At 40.5% G+C, this 23,553-nt stretch overlaps 1 protein-coding gene across 3 annotated transcripts in view; it reads right to left on the bottom strand.

Moving 5' to 3' along the window:
• Nucleotides 1-6,729: 6,729 nt before the first annotated feature.
• Nucleotides 6,730-23,553, bottom strand: part of mlxip (MLX interacting protein) — a 37,537-nt gene continuing 20,713 nt past the window's right edge. For 2 of the 3 annotated variants that reach the window (XM_061769071.1, XM_061769069.1), the window contains exons 9-17: nt 21,900-22,371; nt 19,981-20,048; nt 17,220-17,331; nt 17,041-17,135; nt 12,874-12,978; nt 12,675-12,802; nt 10,439-10,562; nt 8,238-8,367; nt 6,730-7,240 (exon numbers count right to left, since the gene is read on the bottom strand). In XM_061769071.1, coding sequence (XP_061625055.1) covers nt 7,113-7,240; nt 8,238-8,367; nt 10,439-10,562; nt 12,675-12,802; nt 12,874-12,978; nt 17,041-17,135; nt 17,220-17,331; nt 19,981-20,048; nt 21,900-22,371 — 1,362 coding nt within the window. In that variant the 3' untranslated portion in view covers nt 6,730-7,112. The remainder of the gene's footprint in view (nt 7,241-8,237; nt 8,368-10,438; nt 10,563-12,674; nt 12,803-12,873; nt 12,979-17,040; nt 17,136-17,219; nt 17,332-19,980; nt 20,049-21,899; nt 22,372-23,553) is intronic. The other variant, XM_061769070.1, reaches the window with a different exon arrangement.

Below are 23,553 nucleotides of genomic sequence, written 5' to 3'. Positions count from 1 at the left end.
TGAAAAACAAATACATTTCGTTATACACTATCAAATCCAATTTCATTTTATTTTAAATATGGAAACTCCTAAAGGAAAACTTCATAAATGTTTTTATGTTTTGCATTTTGTGCCAGTTATCGTTTGTATTTCATTTCATTATATTTCAATCTATTATTGTTTTCATTCTGTTATGTGACAGAAGAGTCTCTGCCAGGAAGAAGGGCAAAGTGGTGAGGCCAGCCATGATGTACGGATTAGAGACGGTGGCACTGAAGAGACAACAGGAAGCAAAGCTGGAGGTGGCGGAAATGATGTTCCGTTTCGCTCTCGGAGTGAACAGGTTGGATGAAATTAGAAATGAGCTCATCAGAGGGTCAGCCAAGGTTCGATGTTTTGGAGACAAAGTTAGAGAGAGCAGACTTCGATGGTTTGGACACGTCCAGAGGAGAGAGAGTGAGTATATTGGTAGAAGGATGATGAGGATGGAGCTGCCAGGCAAGAGAGCTAGAGGAAGACCAAAGAGAAGGTGGATGGATGTCGTGAGGGAAGACATGATGGGAGAGGAGGATGCAGGAGATAGGCTCTCATGGAAAAAGGATGACGCGCTGTGGCGACGCCTCAAGGGACAAGCCCAAAGGAAAAGAAGATTCTGTAAATTCCAGTATTGTTCAATTGGATGAAATATGTCCAATGGGTTGCAGGGTGTTAAGTGAAACTCGATGGCTGTCCACCTACCCGTAAGGAAAAGGAAGACTCCATTGCAAAAGAAAAATTCCAACTGAACGCGCACGTCCTCACGCGACACTCCCCTTCCAGGAATTCCCCATCCGATCCGACTGACTTGTTGCTCACGCTGTGTGAGCCAATAGACACAATCAGCATGCAAAATAACAGGATCATAAATAGATTCAGATGCAAAATCTACCTATTCTTTATCATTGTTCTATTAAAGTCAATTGTGTTTTTCTTTGCTTTGACAGAATCCAATTTGAATGTAAATGAGGTTCAGTAGGTCACAGGTTCCATCCATTTCGTCCACTAGTAGCACATGAAATCCATGACATGACACTGTGCCGAGGGGGAATTTCGAAATACTGTCGTGATGCCAAGTTTAAAAAAAACCATTGCATATATAAGCTTGTCAAGTGATGATGTCAGGGTAGCGTCATGAGTGGACTGAAAGGTGAGGTGCATCTGCGTCTCCGATTTCTGCTTTTGCTGCAGCTGCAGCTGCTGCCCTGTGTCGCCGTGGGGTCCCGCACTGGCGACATGGCCGCGACGCTTCGGGGGAACCTCAGGGCCGTGGAGCTGGCCCTGTGTAATTTAGTTGCTGTCGAAAGGGATTACGTAAGTCACTTTCAGAATATTCATGAGAACTGCCGTATATTTCTTCAAAGATATAGTTGCACATTTTTGAGAGGAAAAAAATGATGTTTTTAAGGAACAAGTATTTTTGAGAAAAAGTTTTGGAAAAAGTCTAGAGCAAAATACATTTTTTCTTAATGAAAAAGTGAAATATTTTTGAGAAAAAGAAGCCTTTCTTTTTAGGAAAAACATTTTTTTTCCAAGAAAAATTAGTCATTAAAAAGTGTGGTATCCGTTTGAAACTTTTCTTTTAAATGTCTTTAAGACAAAAATTGGCAATTTGTTTTAGAAAAAAACATCAGTGCAAAAAGTCGTGTACTTTTGAGAAAAAAGGTGATATTTTTCAAGAAAAAAGTCAGATATTTTCAAGATGAAGTGTCATATTTTTTACAAAAAGTGATGTATTTTAGAGAAAATAATTCAAGTTTTCATGAAAAAGTAGTGAATTTTTGAGAAAGAATTTTCGTTTTTCATGAAAAAAGTATGAAGAAAATTGAAATGAATCCCATATTTTTTCAAGAAATGTTTTTTGAATATTTTTAAAAATAAAAAGTATCCTTTTGAGAAAAACGTCATAATTAAATTCAAAGAAAAGTCCAATATCTTGAGAAGAATGTGATGTATTTTAGAAAAAAAAGTCATTTTGTCAAGGATGGAGTCTCATATTTATGGTATTTTAGAGGGGAAAAAATGTTTTGTGAAGGTGTATTTTTGATATATTTTCTTGTTTTAGTTCTATGGTGAGTAGCTACATTTTCTCATTTGACTTCTTCGATGATAAGACAGTTCGACTATTTCAAATGTTTCTGTTTTATTTCTTCGATGATGGACAGTTACATTTTCTCATTGCGGTGATTATATACAGTCACATCATCTCCTTTCATCACTATGATGGACGTTTTCTTGATGTACTTCTGCACTGATGGACAGTTACGACATTCTCATTTTTCCCTTTTCTTTTGGTGATATTTACAGAGAGGGCCATAAATATTGGGACATGGAGATAATTCTCATCTTTTTGACACCACCGCAATTCATTTCAAATGAAATGAACAAGATGTGCTTTAACTGCAGACTTTTAGCCTTAACTTGAAGGTATTTACAGCCAAATCAGGTGAACGGTGTAGGAACCACGACAGTTTGTACAGATACAGTACCTCCCACTTTTTAAGGTAATGGGACAAATTAACAATCATAAATTAAACTTACTTTTTTTAATACTCGGTTGCAAATCCTTTGCAGTCAATTACAGCTTGAAGTCCGGAACACATCAACATCACCGGACACTGAATTTCATCCCCGGTGATGCTCTGTCAGGCCTCTACTGCAACCATCTTCAGTTCCTGCTTGTTCTTGGGGCATTTCCCCCTCAGTTTTGGCTTCAGCAAGTGAAATGCATGCTCAATCGGATTCAGGTCAAATGACTGACTTGGACATTGGACAAAATATTCCACTTCTTTGCCTTAAAAAAAACTCTTTGGTGGCTTTTGCTTCTGGTCATCGTCCATCAGCACTCTGAGGCGCTGTCCTGTGAGTTCTTAAGCATTTGACTGAATAGGAGCAGATAATATTGCCTGAAACATTTCAGAATCGATCCTGCTGCGTTTGTCAGCATCATTAAATACAAGGGAAGCAGTTCCATTGGGAGCCATACAACATCTAAAAAGGCCTGTACAGTTCTAGAACAATATCCAATGGACAGATGAGACAAAGATCGACTTGTACCAGCGATGGGAAGAGAAGAGTATGGATAAGGAAAGGACCTGCTCATGATCCAAAACATTCCACCTCATTATTGAAGCATGGCGGGTGGGCAGGTATGGCTGCCAATGGAAGTGATTCCCCTGTATTTATTGATGATGTCACTGTTGACAAAAGCAACAGCATCAATTCTGAAGTGTTTCAGGCAATATTATTAACTCAGATTCAGCCAAATGCTTCAGAACTCATTGGAGGTGCAGATGAATGAAGCATCCTGCAAAAGGCAAAGAAGTAGAATGTTATGCAAATCTATTGCGGTGGTGTTTAGTGCCAAGGAGATGAGAATTATGTCCATGTCCCAATATTTGTGGACCTGACTGTAATTATGGCGTTTTACTGTATTTCTGTGATGGACAATTAAGTTTTCTTGTTTTACTTCTTAGATCATGGACAGTAGGCATCTATTTTTTTCTTCTTTCTCTGATGGACAGTTAGGCCATTATCATTGTTTCACATTTCATTTCTGTGACAATGGACTTTTTTTTTTTTTTTTTAACACTAAAATGTCTTTATGTATCTATCACATCCAGGTGCAGCACATTTTCAATGGGAATCCGCCGCTGAAATACAAACGGAAATGCTTAGAGCCCATCCCGGGAATAACCATCCCGGTGGGGAACAGCAGCGCCGAGGTCCGAGCCACCATCTGCTCCATCAACGACTATCTGGGCCGACACCTGCCACCCATCATAGGGAATCTGACCTGGCAGCACCGAGACCAGCTGATGGGCAACGCCAGCGTCTTTCACAGCCAGTTCAAGGCTGCTGTGGAGCTGACGGCGCGCCAGCAACGTGGCAGCGATGGAGATGGAGGAGACGGCGGCACGCCAACAGAATGCCGCCGACCAATCAGGAACTTGCACGGCTACGTTTTGAAAAAACACGGCCTCCGCATCATCTACTACACTCGCAGATGGGTGGAGGCTTTCACCAGTTTACAGCCCAACTGTGATTATCCTTCTTGAAGAACTATCTTTAGTTTTCATTGACTGACTTTGACGCACTAGCTGCAGAAAATACAGCTTTATTTTATTTATTTATATATTACTATATTTATTTTTTCTAACATTTATTCACAATATTTTCATGTATTTCATTTCAAGTTCAAATAAAGTATTCTGAATATTTTTGTATGGTAATTATTACATATTACTGTCTATATTTAATTCTAGTAAAATTCAAATAAATAATATATAAATAATACAGTATTATTTGTAATCATTTGTTTTGCCACCTTGCCCTTTGCCCTATGTCTCATCTCCATGTATTGTCTCATCTCCTCAGTCCTTTCAGTGTCCCACTTCTTCTTAGCTAACCTTTTGTATGATTTGCTGTACTTTGAGGTTCCACCACCAAGTCTCCTTCTCCATTTTGCCACCAGAAGATACACCAAGTACTCTCCTGCCTGTCTCTCTGACCACCTTGGCTGTAGTGGTCCAGTCTTCTGGAAGCTCCTCCTGTCCACAGAGCGCTTGTCTCACCTCTTCTTGAAACGTCGCACAACACTCTTCCTTTCTCAGCTTCCACACTTAGCCACTAATTACATTATACTGTACATGAGTTTTATGTTTCAGCCTCATCCCTCCATCTGACACTCTTTTAACCTTCGAGCCATTCTTAGCTAACGCTTCTTTTAAAATAATCCCTACTCCATGTTCTTCCCATCTACACCATTACTACATAATTGGAACTTGCTCCGAAACTTCTAGCCTTACTGCCTTTCCACCTGCTCTCCTGGACGCCACAATATATCAACCTTTCTCCTAATCATGTCAACCAACTCCGAAGCTTTTCCTGTCATAGTCGCAACATTTAAACCCTAGCCCTAACCCTAACCTAACCCTAACCCTAACCTCACTGAAAGTTGCAAAAATCGTTTGATTGCAGTCATTGCCTCAATAGGTTTTGCAAGAAAATATGATGTTAAGGGCATCATCATTTTTGTACAGGCATCTTTCATTAGTTTGTTTTGAAAAACAATTCTGTTCACCCACAATTCAAAAGCAATTCCCGATTTCTATTGGTTACATTTCATTACATTTGTATTTATTTTTACTTTTGTCAGATTCAAATGATGTCTGTGACCACAGTGGGTTTTTCTTTCATTCACAGAGCTGTACCAGCAATTATGTCTGTGTGTGTCTATCATATATATAGTAAAATGTGAACGGTCCTGTTACCACCAGCATAACATTTTGTGGGAGTAAGTTAAAAAAAAAACTCACATTAAAAGAAAAAAAATACATTTAAAATGTAATATTATTAATGTGCCAAAGGAAAGGAAAAAGACAGCACATAAGCACAGAAATTGAATTGAAAAAGTGAGTAAAAGTGGTCATTTCTGGATTCATGAAATCATTATATTTGTTGGTGTGATGCAATAAGAGGTCCAGTTTTCAGTTTGTCTTCCGTTGCTTTTATTGCGATGCATTAATATTTAAGGCATGTCATTGCATGATGACATGCAGGAAGTCTGGAAGAAAAAATTGTTGAACGGAACTGAAGGATGTTTGTCCAGATGCACACAGACACAAAAAAGTTGTGGGGGTGTGGGTGTGTCTTATATTTCAGTAGAAATCGATGTCACTGTCTAACTGCAGTCACAGTATTGCAAAACACATTTGGAGGCACCTCGCCTCCACAACAGCAACGAACATTCTTTGGAGAAAAAAAAAAATAAAAAAAGTCAAGTCACTGGCAAACCAATTTGTCAAGTGCACGCAGCCTGAGGATGTTCACATACACGTGGAAGATGACTTTAAGTTAGCACTTTTCAGACAATGCATTGCTTTGTCTTCAAAAAGGTTGAAGACAAACTATGACAATGCATTTTGGCATCAAAAACAAGGTTTCCTGAGCCAAACGGTTGTTGGAGACAAAACATGGCGATGCATCTTTTTGCGATGAAAAAGTTCGAAGGCAAAACATGACAATGCATTTGCTCTAGACAAAATATGACATTACACCTTTCTGTGATCAAAAAATGTTTGTTAAAGGCAAAACAGGCCAATGCATTTTGTCACCATAAACATGACAATACATTGTTTCATGATCGAAAAGGTTGAAGACAACATGACAATGCGCAACACAGTGTTTTGAAATAAATAAAAAAAGATGTAGGACAAAACAAGACACTGCATTGTTTTGTGATTAAAATAGATAAAACACGACTGCATCTTTGAAATTAAATGGTTTGTTGAGGACAAAAACATGACAATGTGTCTGTTTTGATCAAAAAGGTTGTTGCAAACAAAACATGACACGACATTGTTTTACCATAAAAAATGTTGAAGACAAAACATTACGAAGTATTATGCTGTGATCAAAAAGGGTTGTAGGGAAGACAAAACATGACGTTGCATCGTTTCCTGATGACCAAAAAGGATGTTGAATACAAAACACGACACAGGATTCTTTCATAATTTAAAAAGGTTGAGGATCATGACGCTGCATTGTTTCATGCACTCACCAGAACTGCCCTGTGAGCCCAATAAAGAACATGATGCTGAGTGATAGAAAAGCTCTACACGCACACAAAAAGGCGACACACATGCAAATGCCAAGACGAGACAGTCCATATACAGTAAATATATATACTGTACGCATTTAACGAGACAGGCGAACAATCAATGTGTTTTATTGCCATTTCAGTGAAGCTCCCTATGAGGGAAGGTTATGTCGCTCACCAGAAAAGGGCTGAGCAAGCAAAATGTGAAGGACGGAGGGGAGGAAAAAAAAAACAGCTACATTCTGGTGTCGTGCTTTACAGAAAAAAAACAAGCCCACACACTTCCCTTATGAACATATCATTATTTCAACATTGTTCATAATGACTTACACCAAGGCAAACGTGCTGCTTTCTGTGTCTCTCACTCAATTGATAACACGAAATTTAAAAAAATAAAAATCATTGTGCCAAAGATGACAAGGTAAAGCCTCAGAGTCCAAAAAGAGGAAGACGAGTTGAGTTGAGTCCTCCGTGATGAGGATGAGGAGGCCCGTCATCAGCTGGCCTGAGAGGGAGGCTCCACGTCGGCGTGCCTCAGGGCCTGGATGGCCTCTTCGGGCAAGCGTGATGGGTCGCTGAGGATAGACGTGCTGGTGCTCAGATGGCAAAGGCTGCTGCTGACCACTGACACACAAATACACACACACACACACATATATACCCAAATAAACAAATGCATGCACGCACACGCATGCAGTGAGGATAAGTGGTAACGAAAATGGATTGATGTTTTGTTTCAATTCATTTCATTGTGTTGCTCCTTCTAGTGTGCCCATCTTGACCACTAAGGGGGTATAGAGTAATATAAATGCAGTATATAGTATAGAGGGACTTATAGAGTGTTATTTATCCTTTTTAAAAAGAAACACTTTTTTTTTTTTTTAGGGAGGGGGGGGGGGCTTGAACGGATTAATGGGATTTCCTTTCATTGCAATGGGGAAAGATGAGTTGAGATACAAGTGTTTTGCGTTATGAGCATGGTCACGGAACCACTGTTCCATGTTTTGTCCATTTGTTGATAATGGCTGTCACCATGGTTTGCTGGAGTCGTAAAGTTTTAGAAATGGCTTTGTAACCTTTTCTAGACTGATAAATGTCAATTACTTTATTTGTCATTCGTTCTTGAATTCCTTTGGATAGTGGCATTTCGTTGCAGCTTTTTGAGATTTTTTGACCGACTTCATTGTGTAAAACAGGTGATTTCTTGACTGAACAGGTCTGGTGGCAATTAGGCGTGGGTATGACAGGTGAACATGAACTCAGCTTTCTGTGATTAGCCACAGTTAACTCATGATTTAACAAGGTGGGGAATTACTTTTTCCACACAGGGCCAGGTAGTTTTTGTTTTAAATAAATACAATTACCTTTTAAAACCTGCATTTTATGTTGACTTTGGTTATCTTTGTCAGATATTTACATTTGTTTTGATCTTAAAGAAATATAAGAATTTGAAAAGAAGGCCAATTCTTTTTAATGGCACTGTATCCCTCTATCCATCCATCCATCTATCTAATGCAACCAATTATTGTATAAATTACAGGACTCTTGATAATGTAAATGCTTGGTGGGCCAGATTAAAGAATGCAGCAGTGTTGTAGAGTGTGTGTGCTAGTTTACTCACTGGGCCTGAGCGCGACCAAGGAGCAGTGACGTTCGAGCCACTCCAGTGTGGTCTTGCAAAGCTCGGTTCCACTCGCAGTTGACACCATCTTGTTGAAGGACTCGAAGAGAGGCTTGATGATGACGCTGAACTGAGAGGCACGTGACGTCAAGGCTTGCTTCAGAATTGTGTGGTGATCCAGTCAACCGCCGGTAAATGCACAGACGCAGGTAAAATTGTTAGTACCCCCCTGTTATTGAAAGAAATACTCACAGTGGGCACAATTTGAATCTGAACAAAGTAATAATAATTTAAAAAAAAATAAGGCTTGAAGGGTGCTTTCTCCAGACGGCACGTTTCAGCTCCTTCCACTGATGTTCAACAGGATTTAGATCAGGGCTTATAGAAGGCCACTTCAGAATAGTCCAATGTTTTGCTCTTAGCCATTCTTGAGTGTTTTAGCTGTGTGTTTTGGGTCATTATCCTAGACCCATGACCTGCGACTGAGACCAAGCTTTCTGACACTGGGCAGCACCTCTATAGAATACTTTGATAGTCTTGAGATTTCATTGTACCCTAAACAGAGAGATTTAACGAAGCAACCCCAGAACATAACAAATCCTCCGCAGTGTTTCACAGTCAAGAGTTCTTTTCTTGGTATGATTCATTTGCTCGCCTGTGAACGTAAAGCTGATGTGCCTTGCCAAAAAGTTCCACTTTTGTCTCATCTGTCTATAGGACATTATCCCAGAAGCTTTGTAGCTTGTCACCATGCAGTTTGGCAATTTCCAGTCTTGCTTTTTTTATTATTTATTTTCAAATGTGATGCTAATTAGAGGACATACTTGGTTTGAACATGTCCCTATAGTCAAATTATTTGCAATCTTTTATAGGGCTACCATCCAACAGAACTTTGTTTTTTTAAATAATTCTGTTGAACCACAAGTCAAAAGCAATGTCTGATTTTCATCAGTTAATTTTCATCAAATTTTCATTTATTATTACTTTTGTCAGATTCAAGTTATTTCTGTGATCACTGGATTTTTCTTTCATTAACAGAGGGGTACCAACAATTTTATCCACGTGTACTTGGTTATAACACACTTTTTACGTATTGGAACACACACACAAACAATTGTGAGCAGAAAATGTATAGAAAATACTGTACACATTGTAGTGTGGGAAAAGCAGCCTTCTTCCTACAGCTCCCCTTTTCAGCTGATGATTTAATGCAATTTAAAAAAATAATAATAAATTAGCTCATTAGGAATGAGATTAAGGACACTGTGCGTCAAGCCCGGTTGAATTCTTCAATCACAGACTACTGTGAGCACCGATGCGGATACCCGGCCTGCTATCCTCTGTCATTTTGAGGAAGTATCCCTTGACAGACTCACAAAACTCGTTAGTGTGGCAAAACAGACTACATGCTTGCTCAACCCTCTTCCGGGGAAACTCGAAGAGCTGTTTTTAATCTTAGGACCCTCAATCTCAAATATCATAAATTTATCACTCTCCTCGGGCGCTGTACCTGCAGCTTTCAAGACAGTCGTTATTCGACCCTTCCGCAAAAGACCCAACATCAACACTCAGAGTCTTTGCAATGATAGGCCAGTGTCAAACCTCCCATTTATTTAAAACAAATTCTTGAAAAAAATGGTAGTACAATGATGACATGGCCTCTAGCAATCTTTTTGATTTTTTCAGTCCAGATTCAGGGCACACCATTCTCCTTAAACAGCCCTTGCAAAAGTGATGATCTTTTACTAGCTCTGGATTGCAGCACCTCATTAATACTATGATTACTCAAGCTCAGCGCTGCCTTTGATACCGTTGATCACAATATACTAGTAGACTGCCTTGAAACGGGTATCAGTATTACAGGCCCAGCACTTTCTTGGTTTAGATCTTATCTTTCGGGAAGGACGCACCGTGTAACTCATAGAAATGTGACCTCTGAGTATTATGTCACTTGCGCAGGAATACTTTAAAAAGTCTGTTTTAATAAGTTTAAGCGTCTGAATGTGGGAGGAGTCTATCTAGAATAAAAGATTATTTTCATATCGTCTCTCTATATTGCAGTTTTTCACATGGTGGAGGATTCCTTCCTACTGCAGCAAATTTCCCCACACACACAAAAAAACATTTTAATTATGGACTGATACAACCTGAATGGTATGCTCACAGACTGTAAACACAAACAACAGACGCACAGAGGATACAATCCAGAACTTCCAGTTCTGCCGGGAACGTTGCTTGACGTACTCATTGAAGTTGTGCTGCATGTGGTCAAAGCGTTGCTGCGTGACCTGCGCTCCCGTGGCCGGCATCTGGTCATGACACAGGCTGCAGTTGACAAACACAAAAGGCACGAGCTGTGATTCCAACGCCAACAATTCAATGAGTTTAACCTTTAAATATGTACTGATAAACGATACAAATTGTCACCTTGCTAAAAGACCTTTGTAAAGTATTACGTGAGTTTAGTTTTTCCCCACTTTAAATTCAATAAGGAAGGGTAAAAAAAAAAATATCATTCCTATTTGATATGTAAATTTGAAGTAACAGAGTCCAAATCCACCCCCCCCCCCCAAAAAAAAAATACTAATAGAATAAATTTAAATATTTTGTCCCCTCCTTGAGCAGTCACCTTATCGTGGTTAGCGGGGTTTGTGTGTCCCAATGATCCTAGGAGCTAAGTTGTCTGGGGCTATATGCCCCTGGCAGGGTCACCCATGGCAAACAGGTCCTAGGTGAGGGGCCAGACAAAGCACGGCTCAAAGACCCCTTATGATGACGACAAAAAATGGACTCAGGTTTCACTTGCCCGGACGCGGGTCACCGGGGCCCCCCTCTGGAGGCAGGCCTGGAGGTGGGGCTTGAAGGCCTGGTGGCCGCGCCTGCACCCATGGGGCCCGGCTGGGCACAGCCAGAAAGGGTAACGTGGGTCCCCCTTCACATGGGCTCACCACCTGTGGGAGGGGCCATAGGGGTCGGGTGCAGTGCGAGCTGGGCGGTGGCCGAAGGTGGGGACCTTGGCGATCCGATTCCCGGCTACAGAAGCTGTCTCTAGGGAAGTGGAATGTCACCTCTCTGGCAGGGAAGGAGCCCGAGCTGGTGTTTGAGGTCGAGAACCAGAGCCCACGCACAGCTTGGGCTCTGGTACCAGTCCTCTTGAGAGGGGTTAGACTCTCTTCCACTCTGGAGTTGCCCACGGTGAGAGGCGCAGAGCCGGTGTGGGTATACTTATTGGTGGACACCAACGGTGAGGGATGCCATCTAGCTGAAGAAGGAGTCCTGTCGGGCCTTTTTGGCCTGTGGGACTCCTGAGGCAACTGATGGGTACTGGCTGGCCAAGCGGAATGCAGCTCTGGTGGTCGCTGAAGCAAAAACTCGGGCATGGGAGGAGCAGCTCTACACCCTTGGCAGGGTCCTCGAGGGTGCATGGGAGTTCGCCCAACCAGTCTACATGTGTTTTGTGGACTTGGAGAAGGCGTTTGACCGTGTCCCTCGGGGGATCCTGTGGGGGGTGCTTCGGGAGTATGGGGTACCAAACCCCCCTGATACAGGCTGTTTGGTCCCCGTACGACCAGAGTCAGAGTTTGGTCCGCATATTCGGCAGTAAGTCGGACTTGTTTCCGGTGAGGGTTGGACTCCGCCAAGGCTGCCCTTTGTCACCGATTCTGTTCATAACTTTTACGGACAGAATTTCTAGGCGCAGCTGAGGCGTAGAGAGGGTCCGGTTTGGTGGCCTCAGTATTGCATCTCTGCTTTTTGCAGATGATGTGGTTCTGTTGGCTTCATCAAGCTGTGACCTCCAACTCTCACTGGAGCAGTTCGCAGCTGAGTGTGAAGCGGCTGTGATGAGAATTGGCACCTCCAAATCGGAGACCATGGTCCTCAGTCGGAAAAGGGTGGCATGCCCTCTCCAGGTCGGGGATGAGATCCTGCCCCAAATGGAGGAGTTCAAGTATCTTGGGGTCTTGTTCACAAGTGAGGGAAGAATGGAACGGGAGATCGACAGGCGGATCGGTGGAGCCTCTGCAGTGATACAGACTTTGTATTGATCCGTTGTGGTTAAGAAGGAGCTAAGCAGAAAGGCGAAGCTCTCGATTTACCGGTCGATCTACGTTCCTAACCTCACCTTTGGTCAAGAGCTGTGGGTCGTGACCGAAAGAAAGTATCCAAGGATTGCATTAGTTAATCCATGCATCCATCAATGAATTTTCAATGTTTTTCCAATGGGATAGTTTTTGTCACCAGGAACAAATGTGTGGGGTTTGTGTACCTTATCAATTTTAGGCTACAAAAAATATATACCTTCTGGTAAATTCAACAGAAAATTACAAAGCAAACACTGCACGAAAAACATAAAAAAATGAAATCAGATGAAGAAATATGCAAACAGAATAGAAAAAAAAATATTTTAGATGACAGAGAAAAATATTGTGAACATACTTGATGGAGGCCTTGAGGCTGGTGATCTCTTCCTGCAGTCTCCTGATGTCTTCCTGCATTTGCTCCCTCTCCTGCTTGAGCTTCTCAATGTGTTCCACAGTCTTCTGCATTGTGACGGCAATACTGATCTGTGTACACACCAAGTGAATATGAATGACTGGTCGGATAGCGGGACATGGAATTGTGACAACACCCTTACATTGGCTTGGGAGTTGAGGGTGGGCACCAGGCTGCCGAGTGTTTTGAAGCTGTGGTTTATATTTGATCGTCTTTTCTGCTCGGCGATGTGCGCTCTCCTCTGCATCTGGAAACACATACAGATATGCTACAATTAAACTGACATCAAAAGATGCTATACTCCAAACCTTCGCCCCTTAGTCGCTGTTCTATATACAGTGGGTACGGAAAGTTTTCAGACCCCCTTAAATGTTTCACTCTTTGTTATATTGCAGCCATTTGTTAAAATCATTTAAGTTCATTTTTTTCCTCATTAATGTATACACAGCACCCCACATTGAGAGAAAAAAAAAACCAATTGTTGAAATTTTTGCCGATTTGTTAAAAAATAAAAAGTGAAATATCACACAGCCATTAGTATTAAGACCCTTTGCTGTGACACTCATATTTAACGCGGGTGCTATCCATTTCTTTTGATCATCCTTGAGATGGTTCTACACCTTCATTGGAGTCCAGCTGTGTTTGATGATACTGATTGGACTTGATTAGGAAAGCCACACACCTGTCTATATAAGACCTTACAGCTCACAGTGCATGTCAGCGCAAATGAGAATCATGAGGTCAAAGGAACTGCCTGAAGAGCTCAGAGACAGAATTGTGGCAAGGCACAGATCTGGCCAAGGTTACAAAAACATTTCTGCTGCACTACATGTTCCCAAGAGCACAGTGGCCTACATAATCCTGACATGGAAGACGTTTGGGACGATCAGAACCCTTCCTAGAGCTGGCATTCCGGCCAAACTGAGCAATTGGGAGAGAAGAGCCTTGGTGAGAGAGGTAAAGAAGAACCCAAATATCACTGTGGCTGAGCTCCAGAGATGTAGTCGGGAGATGGGAGAAAGTTCTAGAAAGTCAACCATCATTGCAGCCCTCCACCAGTCGGGACTTTATGGCAGAGTGGCCCGACGGAAGCCTCTCCTCAGTGCAAGACACATGAAAGCCCGCATGGAGTTTGCTCAAAAACATCTGAAGGACTCCAAGATGGTGAGAAGTAAGATTCTCTGGTCTGATGAGACCAAGATAAAAATTGTTGGCCTTAATTCTAAGTGGCATGTGTGGAGAAAACCAGGCACTGCTCAACACCTGTCCAATACAGTCCCAACAGTGAAGCATGGTGGTGGCAGCATCATGCTGTGGGGGTGTTTTTCAGCTGCAGGGACAGGACGACTGGTTGCAATCGAAGAAAAGACGAATCCGTCCAAGTACAGGGATATCCTGGACGAAAACCTTCTCCACAGTGCTCAGAACCTTCAAAAAAGACAATGGCCCTCAGCACACAGCTAAAATACCGAAGGAGTGGCTTCAGAACAACTCTGTGACTGTTTTTGAATGGCTCAGACAGAGCCCTGACTTAAACCCAATTGAGCATCTCTAGAAAGACCTGAAAATGGCTGCCCACCAACGTTCACCATCCAACCTGACAGAACTGGAGAGGATCTGCAAGGAGGAATGGCAGATGATCCCCAAATCCAGGTGTAAAAAACTCATGGCTGTAAACCCAAAAAGACTCATGGCTGTATTAGCTCAAAAGTGTGCTTCTACTAAATACTGAACAAAGGGTCTGAATACTTATGGCTGTGTGATATTTCAGTTTTTCTTTTTTAATAAATCTGCAAAAATGTCAACAATTCCGTCTTTTTCTGTCAATATGGGGTGCTGTGTGTACATTAATGTGGAAAAATATGAACTTAAATTATTTTAGCAAATAGCTGAAATATAAAAAAAGAGTGAAGATTTTAAGGGGGCCTGAATACTTTCCGTACCCACTGTAAATAATACGGACACAGAAAGTAGGGCAGAAGTCAATGAAACAATAGAAAGAAAGAAATATTAGACAAAAAAAGTACAGATGCTTATAAAAAAGATGTATTAATATTGCAAGGAAAAAACAAAGCTATAAAGACAAAAAAGACAATATTAGAAAAAACAAGTGTTAGAAAAATGAAAGAAAAACTATCAGGAAAAGAAATACCAAAAATATTACAACAAAAATATTAGACAATGATAAAAAAATATTAGAAAATTACAAAAATGATAGATGAAAAATATTAATATTATGTTACAAAATAACAAAACAATATACACATGTACACGTATACACAAACATAATACAAAAATATTATACAACATTTTGACAATATTTGAAAAATACAAAAATAATACACATGAAAAATATTAGATGAAAAATAACCACATTCTGGAAAAAAACACCAAAATATTATAAAATAAATAAAATATTAATTTTTTTCAAATAAAATACACAAATATCACTCATTGCCATTCATTCTCTATTGGTTTACTGTTGTGAGTAGGAGAGGCAGAAAAACTACTCGTATATATAGAATAAAATAAAAATATACAAATATATAAAATACTAAAATACTCAGAAAAATTCACAAAAATAAAGCAATATTAGAAAACTACAAGAGAAAAAAAACAAATAAAACATTGGACAATGATACAAAATGTTAGACTATACAAAAATGTTTTATGAAAAAAAAAATACAAAAATACATGAAAAATACTAAAATATTATACAAAACAAAAATGTTAGAAAATACAAAAATGTTACACAAAATAAAAAGAAAAATACAACTCGGGGGGGGGGGGGGGGGGGAGATCAAAATACTAGAAAAAGAAAAATATTTTAAAAAAATATATAAAAATGCAACCAATGTTTTAGAATACTGATACTGTCAGGGATATACAAATAGTACCAACGTGACAAGATTTCCCCAAAATGACCGTCTGTAAAAATGCTTAGTCTGGTTGGAATGGCCACTTTAACCTCAGTACAATGAACCAATAATTTTGAAAATCGGATGATGAGTTCTGGAGAAATTTTTGTTTTTTGTGTTTGAAAAAAAAAATTTGCTTTTTTGGTCGGTAACATTTTTGTGTGATATCGACATACCGTAATTTCTCGTGTATAATGCACATTTTCTTCCCCCCAAAAATGTCAAAAGTCAATAGTGTGCATTATAAATGGGTATAGGGGCAAAAAAAACTTTCACATATTATAAATGTATGCCGCCATCTAGTGGTTATGAAAAAGGTGTCGCCTACTCTTTCATTCCAATATGACAGGTGACTGCATGTATGTACAATTATGATCATAAGTTTACAAACCCTGGCAGAATTTGTGAAATATTGTGGGGTTTTTTTGTTTTTTTTTAAATTTAATTTATTTTTTTTAAATATGACTGATGAATAAACAACAACCGTCATAATTTTTTTTATGGTTATGTTTTGTTTAATGATAATTATTTTCTGAAATGTTTGACGGTTTAATTTGAATCCCATTAAAATAAAATTGTGTTTCGCCTGGTGCTTCATGTTTTCTTTAAAGAATTGTACCCATCTTACAAATTCTGCCTGGGTAATCAAACATATGAGCACAACTGTTTGTTTTCTAATTTACTAAATAAAAGTAGGGCTGTGAATTTCAAAATAAGAGCAAGTAAATTAAAAGAAGGATTACGTGTTCAAATTAAGTGCTTAACCAGAATAATTATTTGAAAAAACTAACAAAATACAGATAATACTTAATTTTTTGATCATCAGCAAAATCATGCATTGTAAAAATGCACTATACATATAGGAAGAAGGGTTTTCCAGAATTTTGAGGTCAACTTTGGGGGTGCATATTATACATGGGTGCGCATTATACACGGGAAATTAGTACATACAAATATTAGAAAAAAATATTAAAATATCAGCAAAAAATAATACAAAATATTAAACAATGATGCAAAATATAAGACAAATTACAAAAATCTTGCAAATAGGAACCTCGCAAATCATAACATTACATGCGCTTGTACAATCTAAAGCAAAGGCATAGTCGTAAGGCTCAAATTATCATTAAAATAAAGATAGAAAGGAAGAAGAAAATATAAAAATTGGAAAAAATATATACAAAAATAGAAAAATGCAAAATACGGTATGAATGATCATTAAAATTTCAAAGAGTAATACTAACTGACTGCAACTTCATCAATATTCATCGGTGTTAATGCATCTCATTATCTGATTGAGGGATGCCGTGTCACTATGTGAAAACACAAATGTACGTCATCCCACCTGTGCTGGGTTATTTATAAAATGATTTCACTCATGTTGTTTTTACCTGAGGAGTTGTGCTGCTGCTGATCAGCGACTTAGGACTGGGAACTTGATCTAAAGCACAAGGGGAGCCTTGACCTGATCCTGGCTGGCCCTGAACTGGAGAGAGGACAAACAGAAACACTGGAGGAAGTAGTGTACTTTAGTGTAATTAGGCATTACTATGTTACAATAAACCCTCACCGATACTAGAGGACTGCTCCTGGTTTCGGCGGGTGGAGGAAGATGAGTTTTCCGAGGGTACGATGCACTGAGGAGACTTCTGGGTTTGAGGTATGACAGAGAATCCACCAGCCTGACGTCCACAACAAGATAACAATTAAAGTGGGGTACACACAAAGTGTTCCCCCGTGATTAGCGAAAATCCGCAAGTAATTAACACCCTCCTCCTCCCAAAAAAAGTTTATAATCAGAGAAAAAAAAAAAAGATTGCAAAGATTAAATCCCTAAAATCTCTTTTTACCAGGTAGTTTTTGTTTAAAACAATTTCACTTGTTTCAAGCATGTTTTTCTTCAAAAACATTAAATAAGTTATTATTACTACAATAATTACAATACCTTATGATTTTAGTACTGGTTAGGGGTAAGTTTAGCTTGAAATAAGAAATACAATAATTCTATTGATTAAGGTAGGATAAATACACGCGTTTTAAGACATCAGTGAGAAGAATGAGGCCAGCTACAATTTAAAAACATCTTGCCTCGACAAATTTTCCTGTTCTAGTCGCAGATAATTTTGCTTACATTATGTAACCCTCCATCCATCCATCCATTTTCTGAGCCGCTTATCCTCACTAGGGTCGCGGGAGTTCTGGAGCCCATCCCAGCTATCATCGGGCAGGAGGCGGGGTACACCCTGAACTGGTTGCCAGCCAATCGCAGGGCACATACAAACAAACAACCATTCGCACTCACATTCACACCTACGGGGAATTTAGAGTCTTCAATTAACCTACCATGCATGTTTTTGGGATGTGGGAGGAAACCGGAGTGCCCGGAGAAAACCCACGCAGGCACGGGGAGAACATGCAAACTGCACACAGGCGGGGTCGGGGATTGAACCCCCGACCTCCAAACTGTGAGGCAGACGCTCTAACCAGTCATCCACCGTTCTGCCACATTATGTAACATTTTCCTCATTTCATTTCTTTTTGTTCTTGTTTTTTTTCATCCCAGTTTTCACTATGTAATCGCCTATAGATGTCACAAGATGGAGGCAAGGGACTGCATGAAGTCCCTCAACTCATTTCAACATGGTTCCTCGGCACCATTGCCTTATTTAAGACAACTGTCTGATGTTGTCAGCTAGGCCTACAAGAATGATTTGTGGCGAATGTGTTTTGTCTGGCGTTAGAGGGGAACTAAAGCCCAAATGCATTTTTTGCAGGTACACATCATGTTAGCAACCCATAGTTATGCTAGTTATCGCAACATACACAGTTTTCCTGCAACCTGTCTTCCGGGTTTGGTCACATGACATTCGCAACACGAACGTGAGCGCAGTAGTTATGTTCATTTTGGTTAACAGCAGTGAAGGTTATTGCCCAACATGGCGGCCCCCTTGAGATGGATGAAAATGAATTCATTGAACTATCCATCCATCCATCCATCCATTTTCTGAGCCGCTTCTCCTCACTAGGGTCATGGGCGCGCTGGAGCCTATCCCAGCTATCATCGGGCAGGAGACGGGGTACACCCTGAACTGGTTGCCAGCCAATCGCAGGGCACATACAAACAAACAACCATTCACACTCACATTCACACCTACGGGCAATTAGGAGGAAACCGGAGTGCCCGAAGAAAACCCACGCAGGGGAGAACATGCAAACTCCACACAGGCGGGGCCGGGGATTGAACCCGGAGCTGAGAGGCAGACGCTCTAACCAGTCGCCCACCGTGCCGCCTTCATTGAACTATTTATTTCTAACCATGAATATGAATATTAATCAGAATAACGTGTTAAGACAAGCGGTGGCACATCCAACAAATGCTTGCAAATCGGAAACTTGGGCTGTTGTTCACCTTTAAACATTTTTCTGTCTAAAGGCCAAAGCACACACAAGTGCATTTTTCAGTTGTTAGCTATTTGAATACGTAATTGCTTAAAATCCGAAAAACGCTAGTTAGCTCTTAAACATGACCCGTTAAGGTGATTCCCCCCCCACCTTTCTTTTTAGTATGAGCACTCATTCATTCATTTTCCATACCACTTATCATCACTCAGGCGGCGGGCATGCTGGAGCCCATCCCAGCAGACTGGGCGAGAGGCGGGGTACACCCTGAACTGGTCGCCAGCCAATCGCAGGGCAAATATAAACAAACAACCATTCGCACCCACATTCACACCTACGGGCAAGTTACAGTCTTCAATTAACCTACCACGCATGTTTTGGGGATGTTTTGTACCTGGAGAAAACCCACGCAGGCACGGGGTGAACATGCAAACTCCACACAGGCGAGGCCGGATTTGAAGCCGGGTCCTCAGAACTGTGATGCAGATGTGCTAACCAGTCGACCACCTCTAGTACGAGGAATATGAAAGGTAAAGAAATAAATGGGAAACTATTTTGCATGCAGAGCTTTTTTTTTTTTTCATTGTGCAAAGTTATCAAAATGGGTCATATATAACTGACAGTATAAATTAATTTTTACATTTGTAATTAAGTACATTTCAAAGTCTAAACTTTTTCTTTTACTTGAGTACAAGAGTTGAATCAGTACTTCTACGTTTTTTTTGTTTTTTTTTTTTGTTTTTAAAGATCGAGAAAGAGTAAGTACTTAAGAGTAGCCGCCTCTGCTTAAGCAAACAATTGAGTTCCATTGAACATTTGGTAAATCTGCACAATCTAATGAGGTTAATACACACCGTTTTGTATGAGTTTTGTACCGTATTGTGTGCAGGTGTACCTAATGAAGTGTCTGGTGATAAAAGCTGAAAACGTACCACACCACAATGAGTGATCAGCACACCAGGAGATGAAGTCACATCTGTTTTCATGGCTGGGATGATTCCTAAGAAAGTTAGAGATGACAGTGAGTTGTCTTCATGTTTTGGACAACAACATAAAACATCTAAAGGCTGCTGCGTTTAAAACTAAATTTATTAAGGAATTAATAAAGTTAGACGCGTTTGAATAGAGCGTGCATGTGAGAGCGGAGGGGCTGTGGCGAGTCTCTCCACGTGCCCGCGTGAGCTGCTCATCCACGAGTGAGAGTCACGTTTATCAGACATAAAAGTTACAGAAGTTGCACCAGAATGTGAGGTGCCGTAACAGCAAGAAAAAAAGGCACCACTGAATATTTCCCCTGCTACCCCTCACTCATACACACAAACACAATTTTACAGTCATTCAAACGATTAGAAACCTTTTTAACATGCTCTCGCACGTATTTCAGAGCTACGCTTGAATGCACCATATGCCGGCTCGCACATGAACAATCAAATCAAATGTTGGATGAAAAGCCATGTAGGTTAAGTAAGTCTTTCACATGTTAATATAGTCAATGTATGATAAATTAATAGGTCATGTTAACGTTAGAAGGGATAATGAGGAGTGAGTCGGTCATTGTGAAAAGTCGACCGGCAAGGATATGTCTGTGTAACTCGGTTGTCCACTCCAGTCTTTCCAAATCAAGTTAGCATATTGATACACTACTGTATGTGTCATGAAGTCAAATCGGAGCCCTGAGGAAATACTGATATTGTTACCTACAGTATATTCGCCTGGTTGCTAACTATTTAAATGTAATAAACAAAACCACTCACTGCTTTGTACATATTTATGGAACATAGGAAAATCATTTATCCTAGCCTCATATGTTGACCGGAGTTTTGATTTAAGGTTAAGGCCCATTTATCCCTCTCGCTTGCAGTTAGCAAACTAACGATGGTGTGTCGAATTTACATGCCATTTTTTGGGCCTGCTTAGTGCCACTTTAAAACACAAAGGTAACTTGTTTGCTTTGACAGAGGACTAAGGAAATCATAAAGTAGTCCAATTTGACTAAAAAGCTGAGGATTTCAAATCTGAATTTAAATTTAAAAAGTGGTTTAATGCCTTGTAACTTCCGTTCCATCTTTGTGTCATTGGACAGTTAATTATCTGGCCAGCTGTGATTTAACGTCATTGAATTTTAACTCAATCGATGTTGTGCAATTTTCTTTTTATGATAATGGTTTGGTAAATTCAGTCAAGATCAGGAGTGTTATAAATGTATTATTGTCGTGTTATGAATGTATTATTGAGCTATTTTATTTATTGCCCTGCAGAAGGTGCATAATTAACGTGTCTAACTTAACACTGTAAAAAAGTAATTGAGGGAAGAGAACCAATGCGATGCCGTGGATGGAGAATCTGATATGGGCCATCTTCTAAAATCAATTTCTCAATTGTGTTTCATTGAAAACAAAAACAGTTCTAGAGAATAAATCCACTACAGAGCTCAAGTCATGACATGGGAATTTTATTTTGGCCACTATAGTTGTGACATGCACACAAAATGAGTGTAATTTGCGGACAAAATACTAATTGGTAAGTTTATCATCCCAATTAACAAGTAAGTAAATGGGTGCGTACCTTTGCTAGGAACTCTTTTCTTATTCTGTTTTCATGAATAGGCTGCTCTGCTAAGGCGTTTCAAATTTTTGTTCTCTGTGCCCCCCTTTTAACTTTGAGCACCTGCCCCTCCAAAGGTCTCTGCATGCCCCTGGTTCTGAAACTGATTCCCATGGCATTTAGGTGTTCACATTATTTTAGTTTATTTGACATTCGAATTTAAATGTACTGTTGTTGTGAAAACTCTCTCCCCGGACCCAAAAAGTTTGAGAATCCCTGGTTTAAACAGTTAACTTTGCATCCAGACCTGTGATGAAGAGCTGCTGGGGAGCAACCGGGTTGGCCGGGGTAATCTTCTTCAAATCTCGTTTTTTGTTGCCGTTGGCTGGCTGGAGGTGTCGAGGGCGGGCGAAGGTGTGAGGAGGCGGCGACTGGGGTGCAGGCGTGGCAAGCAGCGGAACTAAGGACGGTAACCGGGGTGGAGGCGGCGGGGGATGTGTGCACGTGGAACCAGCAGCCACCCCTGAGGAGGGCGACATCGCGGCGGTCTCACCCAAAGCTGTCCTGGGCTCCAAGGAGGAGGGGTCCATGGTTGCCACCGCCGCCGGGAGGCACTCGGATACCAGAGAATTGCGGGAGGAGACGGTGCCGTGGTTGCCGAGCGCCGCCTGCCGCGGATAAGGAGGCGTGTAGTTGTCCACAATGGCAGCAGCACTAGTCCCACTGGTTATGGGAGAAGGCTGTCTGTCTGCGAGCTGCATGGATGACATTAATTGGCCCTGGTGGCAAAACACATGTGCAGTGGTACCTTGATTTACGAGTTTCATTCATGACTATGTTTGTACCTCAATTTACTCGTACATTGGTGGCTTAAGATAAGAGTTTAATTTGCTCCATCACCCACGTTCGTAACTCAAAACACTATCTCAAATCATCTTTCCCCATTGTAATGAATGGCAATGAAAAATGAAAAATAGCACTAAATAATATTGTACCTCATAAAAACATACAGTAATGAAATAATTAAATATAATCTTTTCAATGGACATTGTGCTGCTCCTTCTTGTGTGCGCGCCTTGGCCACCTGGGAGCAGTACAATACCAACACACAAAGAGGAGTTTCATAACTGACTACAGTATGCTACAGTAGTATCAAGTCATTTTTCGCAAAGGATAAATAATATATTCATGCATTCATTTTCCGTACCGCTTATCCTCACTAGGGTCACAGGCATGCTGGAGCCTATCCCAGTTATCTTTGGGCGAGAGGCGGGGTACACCCTGAACTAGTCACCAGCCAATCGCAGGGCACATAAACTTACAAACCTTTGCACTCACATTCACACCTACAGGCAATTTAGAGTCTTCAATCAACCTACAATGCATGTTTTGGGATGTGGGAGGAAACCGGAGTACCCGGAGAAAACCCACGCAGGCACGGGGAGACCATGGAAGCTCCACAAAGGGGAGGCCAGATTTGAACCCGGGTCCTCAGAACTGAGAGGTTGATGTGCCAACCAGTCTTCCACCGTGGGGCCATAAAGAATATATGCCTGTGTGTATTGCAATAATGTCTTTCAACATGTGTTGCTCCACCGCTTGTGTTCAAATATCTGTTGCTTAAAGCGTTTTTACACCTCAACAACGATGCTAATTGTTAAACCTTTTATGTCTTTTTTTCCGTTTGTTGTTAGGATTAAGCTAAACTGACTATTAAGGCAAAGCTACAGCATGTGGTTGTTTTAGACACACATAATTCTTTTTATGTTTAGTTTGACAGCAACCATCAGCTGGGATTGCAATGAACAGCATGAAGACCCTTTCTCGAAGAACTGTTTACTAGCTGCTTAACTGCTGGTTGTTAGTTGAGTTCACTTTCACCATACAGCATTCGCATCTCAAATTTTTGCTCGAGTCAAAGCAAAATAAACAAATCTGACAAACAACTTGAAATAATCATA

The sequence above is a fragment of the Phyllopteryx taeniolatus genome, chromosome 3, assembly GCF_024500385.1.
Source record: "Phyllopteryx taeniolatus isolate TA_2022b chromosome 3, UOR_Ptae_1.2, whole genome shotgun sequence".
Classification (NCBI taxonomy): Eukaryota; Metazoa; Chordata; class Actinopteri; order Syngnathiformes; family Syngnathidae; genus Phyllopteryx; species Phyllopteryx taeniolatus.
The sequence above is the reverse complement of the archived record's forward strand: the minus strand, read 5'-3'. Positions and strand labels throughout refer to the sequence as shown.